Raw genomic sequence first — 12,258 nt, 5'->3', positions numbered from 1 at the left:
CATGTGAGAATTGCAGAAGTATTTCCCTACTGAGTGTTCCTGGCAAGATCTATGCAAGTATACTTGAGAAACGGTTGAGAAGAATTGTGGAAGGAAAGCTTGGTGAAGAACAAGCTGGATTCAGGCCAAATAGAGGCTGTCAGGATCAGATCTTCACTTTACGACAAATAGTCGAGAAAGCATGGGAATATAACAAAGATCTGTATTTAAGTTTTGTCGATCTGGAAAAGGCATATGACAAGGTGCCAAGAGAGAAGCTATTCAATACGCTGCAGTTATATGGTGTCAATGAGACATTATATCAAACAATACTTAGTCTTTATTTGAGTTGTAAGTCAGCAGTTATAATTGAAGGAAGTACAGGAAGATGGTTTAATGTTAAATCTGGTGTGAGACAAGGATGTACATTATCTCCTCTGTTATTCATTATCTATATGGATCACATTATGAAGGAAAGTGGTATTAAACATGATATCAAAATTGGAGATGTTAATGTCAGCTCTTTGCTTTATGCAGATGATGTTATACTTCTAAATAAATCCGCTACAAGTCTGCAAGATTCTCTGACTAAATTGAATAGCTCTTGTAATAGATATGGTATGAAGGTCAGCAATAAAAAGACAAAGACAATGAAAATAGGCAGAATCATTGAAAATGTCAACTGTGTTGTGAATGGGAGAACCTGTGGAACAAGTAAAACATTTCAGCTATTTAGGCACGATTTTTACTGAAGATGGTAAATTAAATATAGAAATAGACAACAGAATCAGCAAAGCTGGTATGGTGGGAAGTCAGTTGAATAAATTCATATGGAATAAGAGAGAAATTAGTCGGAACACTAAATTAGCTGTATACCTGACAGTGTTCAAACCAATTTTAACTTATGGATCTGAGAGCTGGGTCAGAAGTAAAACACTTGACCAAAGACTATAGACTTCAGATATGAGAGTCCTGAGAAAGATTATAGGCGTGAACAGATGGCATTAATGGCAGTATCATATTAAAAAGGAGGATATTAGGAAAGAACTTGACATTGTTAGCATCCAGGAATGCGTTAGCAGAGCTAATCTCAGGTGGTATGGTCACTTAAACAGAATGGGCGAGGAAAGATTAGCAAAACAAGTGTTCTCTGCCAGGTTGGCAGGAAAACGACCGAGAGGACGACCAAGATATAGGTGGATTGATACAGTACAAAATGCTTTAGACGATAGAAATATAAGATCTGATAATATTGGAGTGTTGACAAGTAACAGACTGATTTGGAGGAAAATTGTAGATAGGAAATTAATAATGATGTAATTTTTTTCATGTAGTAGTATCATATCCTGTACACCCCTTGAGGGTACATGGCAGGAATTTGATGATGATGATGATGATGATGATGATGTTTCTCAAGTACATATGCATAAATCTTACCAGGAACACTTAGTAACAAAATACCTCTGTAATTCTCATTTTCAGTTTTATTTCCTTTTTTATACATGGGTACTATGAGAGCTCTACTGAAATCATCTGGAATCTGACCCTTTGATTTCTGAATTATGCCATACAGTCACTGTAAAACTTTTATAACTCCACATTTGAGCATTTCTCTCCTAATTTAATCTACTACTGCTGCCTTTCCACATTTCAGGTTTTTGATGAATTTCTCTTCTTGAAGTATGGATATATATTCCCGCGTGTATTCTTGTTAGGAGTTTTCTGCCATCATGTTGACATTGCTTGTTTCATTTAGCATCAGTTCAAAGTAATTACTACAGACGTCTATGTTGTTGTTATCTTCAGTTTTTAAAACTGATACATCACTTTTATCATCCATGATTCCTTTTACAGTATTTTTCTTCCATTTCTAATGTTTTTGAATGGCTTTCAGAATATGTTCCCACTTTCCTGAGATTTTCATTCCACATGATTTCATTTTTATTATTTTATTATATGTATATATATATATATATATTGAAAGTATCTCTAATTTGGTTATATTATATATATTAAAGATGCCAAGAAATTACATGCTTGTTTTTAAACCTTGATCCAAGTAAGCTAAACAATATTTTGCACATGAAGTATCTTAACAATGAGCTTCTTGTATATAGAAGCTAATGACTTCATATCACTTGCCTTAGTATGTATCCCATAATGCAAAGCACACACTCTTTTGGATGGGTAGAATGCTATGCATAATTGGAAGGGTCACAACTCAGACCAGTTTTTACCTTCATTGAGGTCTCATCAGTTGGAGCAAGATGCAGAGATACCAAGGTTGGAGTAATGCAGAAATCATATATTTGTCATATACAAGTATTCAAATGGTGCAAAACCTTATTAATAAAATACTCCAGATCAGAGATAATTTATGCATTGCTTCAACCTTGGTATCTCTTTTGGTTCAGGCTCCAACTGATGAGACCTCGATGAAGGACAAAACTGGTCTGAGTTGTGACCCTTCCAATTATGCATAACATTCTACCCATCCAAAAGAGTGCGTGCTTTGCATTAATAAAGGTCAAAACTTTTCTGGGTAGTAGCCCTTCCCATTATACACATCGACATCTGAAAGAGCATGTGCTTAGCATTATGGTATACATATTAAGGCAATTGATCTGAAGTCATTAGCTGATATATGCAAGTAGCTCATCATTAAGATACTTCATGCACAAAACATTATTTAGCTTACTTGGATAAAAGGTTAAAAAGAATATAATTTCTTTTTTTTTTTTATTTCATACACTTTTATTAAAAATATGAAAATTATCGAAACAAAATGAACCAGCCTTCTCTACTTCAGCATTATTCGAAAAATTACTGTTTTCCTTTTTAAAAACAAAAAGAAAAAATCCCCTGTCATTTTTTTTAATATGTGTGTGTGTGTGTGTATGTATATATATATATTGCGGGCTTGGTTTGGTCGAGTGTTTAGCTTATGCCATTTTCAATCTACATGACTCCAGCCATAGGCATAGAATTTATTATTGTCCGTCTCATTTAAAAAGAATTAAAAAAAACATTGCACCCACTATACTAATGTATACTGTTCATTCAAAATGTTTAGTTGGTGTCACATTAAAAAAAAAAAAAGGCTAGCTGGTTCTCATGATTTCATAATGGAATGGAAAAAATAATTCACTGCCAATTCGTGAATGTGCATAAACGTAGGATTTTGTTCGCAAAAAGTTATGAAACACACACACCCATCCTGAAATGCATATTGCAATAAATCCTTCTATAGGGTAAGCAATATTACGAGTATTCACTTTGTCCAGTAAATTGCATTGTCTTAAAAATCTGTCACACATCAACACACTCAGTGTTGGTGCCAAAGTAAACGGAAGATAACAGATATCACTCTCGGGAATTTATATTACATACAAGCACGTATGTGCATCCACACACGCACACACCCACCCACAGAGAGAGGATAAAACATTGCTGATACATCCAAAATAGTTTGAGCCCCCTTATTAAGGACTTTAGGAAATGTCATGCAGCTGCCTTCCCATTCTGCTGCAGCATTCCTGTAAGGGTACAAGTATTGTATGATTTTAGAACTGTGTCGATGGTTTGCCTGGATTGATGGATGAAAGATCAGAGATTCCTGCAGATAAAAGCCCTCTACTTTCGAATGAGATGGATAACTTAGCATTCAATTGAAAAGGCATGATAAAAATTCCTCCCATGTCACACAGTGGATTCTAATCCAGGTTTTTTCTACAAAAGGATTTGTGTATACCAACTGAGCTAATTGACACAAAAAATTACCAATCAGCTTTTTAAATTAGCATACAAACATGATCATCAAATTTCTGACATATACCCTCGAGAAGTGTACAGGATCTTATAATAATACTAAATGAAACATTTTATCATTACTAACTTCCTATCAACAATTTTTTTCCAGATTAGGCTGTTTCCTGTCACGGTTCCAATATTTTCAGATCTTATATTTCTCTCCTCTAAGGCACTGTTTACTGTATCGATCCAGGTATATCTTGGTCTTCCTCTGGGTCTTTTTTCTGCAAACCTGACAAAGAACACTTGTTTTGCTAATCTTTCCTCTCCCATTCTTTTGAAGTGACCATGCCACCTGAGATTAGCTCTGCTAACACATTCCTGAATGCTATCAATGGCAGGTTCTTTCCTTATATTCTCTTTCTTAATATGATATTGCCATTAATTCAGCTCCTAATCTTTCCTAGGACCCTCACATCTGTGATCGCCACTCTTTGATCAAGATCTTTATTTCTAATCCTGCTCTGATATCAACAAATTAAAATTTGTTTGAACACCAAACCATCTTCCTGCACCTCCTTCAATTCTATCTGCTCATTTACATCTTTAACAGTGACTATGTATTGCTTGATATAATGTCCCGTTTACACCATATAACTGCAGTGTTTGAACAGCTTTTATCTTGGCATCTTGTCATATGCCTTTTCCTGATATATAAACATAAATAACAGATCCTTGTTATATTTTCACGATTAATCAACTATTTGTTTTAAACTGAAAATCTGATCCTGTCATCTTCTATTTGCACTGAACCCAGCTTGTGCTTCTAAAAGCTTATCCTACAAAATTTTTTTAGCCATTTCTCAAGACTACTTGCATAATTCTTACCAGCAGCACTCAGTAGAGAAATTCATCTGTAATTCTTACATTCAGCTTTATTCCTATTTTTATAGATGGGTAAGATGAGCGATCTACTCCAGCCATCTGGAATTCAATCCTCTGACTAGGCCTCCTGAATTATGCAGTGAATACTCTGAACTCCTTTTATATCTCCATATTTTAGTATTTCTGGTCGAATATAATCTACTCCATCTGCCTTCCCACATTTCAGGTGTTTATGATACCTTTTTCTACTTCAAGTACAGATATATTCTAGAGCATTCCTGTTGAATGTTTTTATCAACATGCTATCACTGCTTTTTCATTTAGCAGTCTTTCTCCATACAACAAGAATATCTTTATATTCAGTTTTTATGTCCCATTTACCATCTCTAATTCATTTTACATTACTCTTTTCTTCATTTCTGAACTTTTTCCATAACCTCCAGAATATTTTGCCACCTTCCTGATATTTATTTTCAATGTTCTTACCATAGAACATTGAAAATAAATTCAATGTTCTTTGGTAAGAACATTGAATTTATTTTTTGAACGTTGAATTTTGATTTCCCTAAAAGCACAAGCTGACTTATTTTCCACGAACTTTCGATATTCTTTCTTCTTTTCCTTTATTGTGTCTTTACTTCCTGAATCTACCACAGAATTCTGACTCATCTATGTTTGCATGTTACCTCATCACCTGCTAATTCTGGCTGAATCAGTCAAAGTTTTATTTAGCGATTGACACTATCTCCAAGGTTTGGTTTTTGGTTCCAAACTCTCTCAGTTTAGCTTGGATAATGCTTGTGAGTTTGAATCTACAGTTCACATCTGATAGTTGTTCAACTTTGATTCATTTCAAAACATTCTTACACACCCTTCTTTTCAATGAATTTCAGTTTTATTTTACTCAACACTACATGGTGATCACTTCCTATTTCAAATCCTCTGTACACTCTAGTGTCCTGACCCAGTGGGAAAACATCATGAGCGACAATAACATAGTCAATGACGCTCTTCTTATTCCTTGCCTCTTCTCACCATATGAGTTTGTGCACATTTTTATGTTGGAACATGGTGTTCGTAATAACTAGTCCATGTTCTGAGCTCAAATCCAGCATGTACTTACCAATCTTTTTAGCCAAGCTGTTTTTTTATAAATTTTTCCAAAACATTCTTGTATGCCTGGTAATAATTTCCTACTAATTTGTTTAGATCTCCCACAAGGACTAATTTTTTCCGTTTTTGTTGTCATGTCTCAACTGCCTTTCCTAATGCCTTAAAAAATTCTACACCTATACCTTAGTAGAACCTTGTATGGGACCATAGGCTCAAAGAAGTCTCATTTCCAGGTCCCTATTTTGATATTATCCCACATCACTCTACTTGATATTACCTACCATTGGACAAGGTTATCCACATATTTAGTGTTTAATATTATAGCTACTTTTTTTTCTGATTGTTATTGGTTGAATATAACATCTAGTATTTGTTGCTTAGAAAGATCTCATCTATTTCGATAACACCTAATATGTCGCTCTGGTACTGATCCAATTATTCTTCTAGTTCTATTTCTTTTCCATTGATGCTTCTTATGTTGTTAGTGCTAATCTTGATATCTGCAGATGTTGAGTTGGGGTATGTTCCAGTAGATGACATTTCGCTGTTCACCCTGGTTCCCTGACGACACAACGGGGGGCCTTGTTTAACTGGACGACGTCTCAGCCCGCATGAAATTCCATCATGTTGTACCATTATTTTGAGTTTTGGTTTAAGCCAATAAGAATAAAATTTGATCGGCTAAATCCATAACTATCAGCCAATCCTCGTTTGTTCACTGTCCAGGTAGATGCCCAACAGAGTACACCACGAGAATGTGAGGATTGGACATTAGGTCAGAAGCCCTGGTTGGTTTCCGCATTCCCCAAATGGCCATGTGGAAGTCTCCTCCAAGTTATCCAGCCTTGACCCTTAAGCAGTCCCCTAAACTCATCTTAACATACGATTGATTCAAAAATAGCAGTTTTATTAAATTGAAATAACGTCGACATTTGTGAAAAAATCTGGGAAAAGGTTAAAATGCAATTTTAAACAATCAATGGACGAAAATTATAAAAGAACAAAACTAGTATTCGTTTGGAACGATATTTTCATAAAAATAAGTAGAAAATAGTGTGCAACAGAAGCGGCACACTTCTGAGAAATAAAATGAAATAAAGAAAATGAATTCTTAGAAAATAAATATAGTCTTGGGCAAGCTATCTCTGGTTGTCGAACGGTGGATATTGATTGCTCCCTCAGTCTCCCAAAGTTAGATAAGGCTGAAACGGCTTTCAATGCGGAATAACAAGAATTAGCGGATTTATTTATTTTAAAATTAAAAAAAAAATTAAATTAAATTAAATCCAAAATCTAAGCTGCGATTTAACAGATATATTGATAATTTAAGGTAATCAAGAAAAGTGACAACTGATAATCCTTCTCTTAGTGTTGTGAATCGAATGTTTTTCCTCAGTATTAACAAGCATCCCGATGATTGTTATACTCAATTCCGAGTACCTTTCATTGGAAAGGAAAAGAAGTTTGCGAGTTTGGCTCTTTCTATGTGGTTACATTTTACTAATTAGAATGCGTTTTTTTTTTTTTTTTTTTTTTTTTTTTTTTTTTTTTTTTATGATTACTTGAAATGTTCTCACTGTTTCTTATTTTTAAAGGAAATTATTATTAGAAATATTACTTAGGGATTCATAATTCTAAATTTTAAGGATAACTACGAAAAGAATAATTTAAAAATATATGGCATAAAAAGTACGCGCTCAAAGAACACCGTGCTGAAGATGAGATGCTCCATAGAGTTGGTAGTGTTTATCATTATTATTATTTAACACTTCCAGGGAGTCCAAAGACTCATCGAAGGAGAGTGTGCCAACAGCATCGAACGATTGGTCCTCTTCCAACTACTAACCGCGCTCAAACTTACTTAACTGAACCATTAGCAGCGCCTCTACCAATCGACCAAGCTTTGCCGGAATATTAAAATCTTTCATGCTGTTTTTTTTACCCTGTGTTGTCTACAAAGAGATTTGAAGACGTTATTCAGATCTAAGAGCTTCAAAAGGATGTATACTCGTAGATTTCAGGTATGATAGCAAAACCTTTATATGACGGTGAACCTGTGGTTATAATAGTATTTGTGTAAACAATTCTGAGTACAAGTCTATTTATTAAATATTCATTTCATGCCTTTGTTGGAGTGGGGAAAGTGCTAATTCAGCGATTCTGCAATCTATTAGGATTGAGTTAATAATAGAAAACAGCATGAGTGGTTGAGCGAGCGTTTTAAGATTTCGACCACCCTTCAAAGGTGCGTGTGCAGTATTCCATACTTGATTGACAGTGAGGAAGTTTTTAAACCAAGAACGGTTCTAACAAGCGTCTTTAGTAACAGCAGACAGCTCTCACTTCATCTTCCTTAAAAAATGTATACAAAAAACTTGCGAATTTTTTTTTCCCACCACTTCAAAGTCTAATTTAGCGTTACTGATATTTGCTGCACCAGCTCTTGCACTTGACCTTATGCATATTAAAAACTTGGCGATTAGAGAGACACAATGTTACTTCTGCATTTCCTAAATGCGTTGTGTAGAAGCGTTTAAAGTTTGTGTCATGCCAGTTACATTCGATTGCACTGTTTTCTATCTTTTCTTTCTCCCTGGATATTATTATATTATTATTATTATTATTATTATATTTGTTATTTTTATTTTTGATGAGCAAGTATTAAAATTGTCATGCCATATTATATATTGCTTAAGCTCTGTAATAGTAATGCGACAATAAAATTCTTGAAGGTAAAATCTTGTACTACACTGATACCTATCTCTATAAATTGCAATTAAAGTGACCTGAACAGGATTCGTAAATTCAGATTTTCTGTATACACTTTTCACTGAATGCAGCAAACTGTCCAGCAATAGGATAGAAATTAATTCATGGGATGCCTGACTATAATACTAAGCTCTTAGTAAGTGAAGAGTTAAATTTCACTGAAAATATATTAAGACTACATCTAATTTGAGCGCTCCGTCAATTTTCTGCGCATTATGACGAGTCGCAGTGCTAATCGTTGTATATAAGAATTTCAAAGCATGACCTCCCATCAAAATCGAACTATAAAATCGGATTTTAATTCAAATTCACCAAAAAGAAGTTAGTTTATCTACAATCACTTCTGATAAGCAATGAATCATGAAAAGTCTTGACAAGTAATCTTCCTGAATTATTACTATTATGTAGGCTGCAGGGACCTAACATGCAAGCGATGCGAAATGTGAAGTACAACGCGACGTATTATTGAAATGTGGCGGTTCTTTTGCTACTGATGCACAAAGTAACTGCTCATATCTTCTTGGCTATTCAATTTCCCTTCTCCTAGGATGAGAAACCGATCAACGCAGTGCACAGAAAAGAGAAGTCGAGTAATTTTTCATAATTTTCCCCTTTAAGATATGTGTGAGAAGTCCAGTCAGTGTCAATCTAATGTTTGTCTTATCTTGTTGGGATTAATGACTATAATACGTTCTCAGACACGATGAAGTCGATAACAACAGTTTAATTGGGTAAAAGGGGAAAAAATGCTGCACACTCATTTCAATAAATTCTAGTGATTTTAAAGATAATGGATCCTCCTATACATGCATATATATAATTTTCCCTATAATTATGTAAACATCTGTCATTTCAGTAATGAAAGTCTGCATGGTTAGATGCTTTTGTATTGTAAATATTCCCAATTGATTCCGTTCTTCCTAGAAATGCCTGATCCTTTTTACTTTCTTAAAATATATTAAAAAATAGCACATACAAGTTCTATAAATATTAATATTGCCTATCATTGTTCTCTTTCAGGTATCTGTATACAAATTCATTCAAGTTAACGTCGCTGAAAGAAGCCATAGACACAATTATCTGTGCCAGAAAATATTCTCTGATTCAACTTGATCAAATGTGTATGAACTTCGTTAAAAGTATTCCACTGTCTGCGGAAAATGCGTGCAGCAGGCTTCAGTATGCGTTGACTTTTAACCAGAAGGACGTCTTGTACGAGTGCCACAGGGAGATCGACAAAAACACAAACGATGTTATTCACACTCGTGACTTTCTGGAGGCCTCGAGTGATATCATCCTCTTCATTGTGAAGAGAGATTCGTTAAATATTTCTTCAGAATTTGATCTCTTCCAGTGTGTCTGCAACTGGGGTAAGGAGGAGTGTGAAAGGAAAAATAATGAAGATGGAGGTGAGAAATGGAGTTTGAAAGACGTTCTGAGTAATATCTTGCCCCATATTCGATTTATGGCCATGGAAAAGGATGAAATGTGGAAGGCTATGACAACCAGTCACTATTCTAGTCTGAGTTTCAACATCAGTAATTTGGGAAAGTCTGCCATTTCGGAAAAAAGAAAATATCAGGATTTTCAAAGCGTGATACTGGCTACGAAAAAAGAATATGAAAAGGACAAAGAAACAGAAACGAGCAAAGAAAGAGTAGTTGCAGTGACCATCACAGTTGCAGAGGGATATCTGTTTATTGTGGGACTTCGATTGATCTTTAGCAAAGACTCTGTGATGTTCAGAGATAAATTTAAAAACAAAGACATTTCTGTGTGCTGTTTGCTCAGTGACGGTAATAATGTCGCCGAAATAGGTTTTGCTGAAATAGAAGGAGATAATAGCTTCACATTTAAACTGCGCAAACCTCTTTTTTTGGAAACATCGAATGTAAATACAAAGAAATTCCACATTTCTTATGTTTTTTCTATTCCAGATGGAAGAATGAGAAGGAAATGGAATCAGATTAAAAAGATGTTAGAAATCCCGGTGGTATGTCGCCCAACTAAAGCAAATTTTGCTATCTCGAATTCGATTTCTCATCCAGAGATTGAAATGGGACTCTTATGGACACCTTAAGGCAACGTAATTCCTGAGAAGCAACGTTCATTAAAAAATAATAAGAACACGAAAAATGGAAGAATCATTTACAGTGATTCTGATCTAAGAGCCATCATTTATAATAGGAATATCATTAGTCATCAACTTTTCCTATTAGCCTTATCACAAGGCTGTTAAAGAAATGCTGAAATAAAAAGCATCATGAGAGGTAAATGTTTTGTGTTATATATTGTGGCGAAATTTCATAATCATCCACGTCGATTCATTGTTAAACAACTTCAATCAGATAGCTTTTTTTATTAAAATAAACTAGATATTGAACTCATCGTTTGTTTTTAATTAAATAAAAATCCACTATAACTTATTTACATATAATTGGCGATTATTATTAATTCATGTATATTCCTCATACGTGAGAGACATCTGAAATGTGAACTCCAATTTGCACTATTGTTTATTCCTTTCTAAAACAGTCACTTTCACTGTTTTGTACACATATTTTGTGTACAAAATGTGTACACAGGGCCGTTTCTACATTTTGTGGGGCCCTGTGCGGAATGGAAAAGCAGGGCCCATGAATCAAATATGAAAAATATTTATGCACATAAATAAACAAGTATGCTCTTTAGCATCAATTTAAGTAAAGGGAAAAAATATGTGTTTGTATGTACATGATATATTATTTTATTATGTAAGTACACGTTATCATATAAATACGCCAGAACAATTATTTATTTAATAATATAAATAATAATGTAAAAATATGAAAAATTATCCATTTTTACTATAAAGAAAGAAATATACGTATAACAACTTATAAGATTTAAAAGAAATCTTAATATATTAAATTTTATTTAATCTAATGCGCTTATCAATAAAATCATTTATAACGCTTTCAAAATTCAATTTTTTGAAATTTCATGCTCTATAGATATTATTGTCAGGGAGGACAAACGTTCTCGAGACACAGAAGATCGCAAATAGGTTTTGATTAATTTTAATTTTGAAAATGATCTTTCTGCTGATGCGACCGTAACTGGACTGGTCAATAATATTTTGAATGTCGTAGTAATATTTGGAATAAATATCCGACAACTTATTTGCAATTATGAATTTTAAAATATTAATGGGTGCATCTTCTGGAACAATATTTCTAAAAATAATTAATTTATTGTAAAATTCCGATTCATCAATATCTGTATTTAATTTTCGACTCAGCTGTTTGCAGCAAAATTTTAATTCATTTTTCTTATTAATTTCATATCATAAAGAAATTCAAATGATTTTTGGTGAATTTCATAAAATTCAAAAATTATAGATCAGTATCTAAAATTGCAAAAAATAAATTTATCCTAAAGTTATCTTTGTTACCACCTATGTGTGATTCATCAGGCGTTTCATAATCAAAACATACTTTTCTTCGATGTACTCGACGTTCTTTAAATTTAATTTCTATTTGTAATAGATTTGACAGTTCTTTAGCAATCTTAAAACAGCTATCAAATCCTGATATTCTCTGCTCTTCAAACTACTGCACTAACTCTTTAATATGTTTCGTTGCTCTGTCTATGGGAATTTTTGCATTTTGTAATACTTTACTTACTAAATTAACTTTTGACGAAAGCTCATACCAAAATACAAGGCTTAGTATAAACTCAAATGAATCTATTTGTTCATATATTGAAACCACTTCTACTTCT

General features: G+C 33.7%; 1 protein-coding gene across 1 annotated transcript in view; it reads left to right on the top strand.

The window, feature by feature from the left end:
- LOC150095171 (uncharacterized) overlaps window positions 1-10,879 on the top strand; it is a 77,089-nt gene extending 66,210 nt beyond the window's left edge. The window contains exon 5 of the mRNA XM_090411362.1: window positions 9,517-10,879. Within this exon, the coding sequence (XP_090267488.1) occupies window positions 9,517-10,576 (1,060 nt within the window). The 3' untranslated portion in view covers window positions 10,577-10,879. The remainder of the gene's footprint in view (window positions 1-9,516) is intronic.
- Window positions 10,880-12,258: the final 1,379 nt, after the last annotated feature.

The sequence above is a fragment of the Typopeltis vanoorti genome, chromosome 21 (genome assembly GCF_054136105.1).
Source record: "Typopeltis vanoorti isolate ZY-2024b chromosome 21, IOZ_Tvanoo_1.0, whole genome shotgun sequence".
NCBI classification, from domain to species: domain Eukaryota; kingdom Metazoa; phylum Arthropoda; class Arachnida; order Uropygi; family Thelyphonidae; genus Typopeltis; species Typopeltis vanoorti.
The sequence above is the reverse complement of the archived record's forward strand: the minus strand, read 5'-3'. Positions and strand labels throughout refer to the sequence as shown.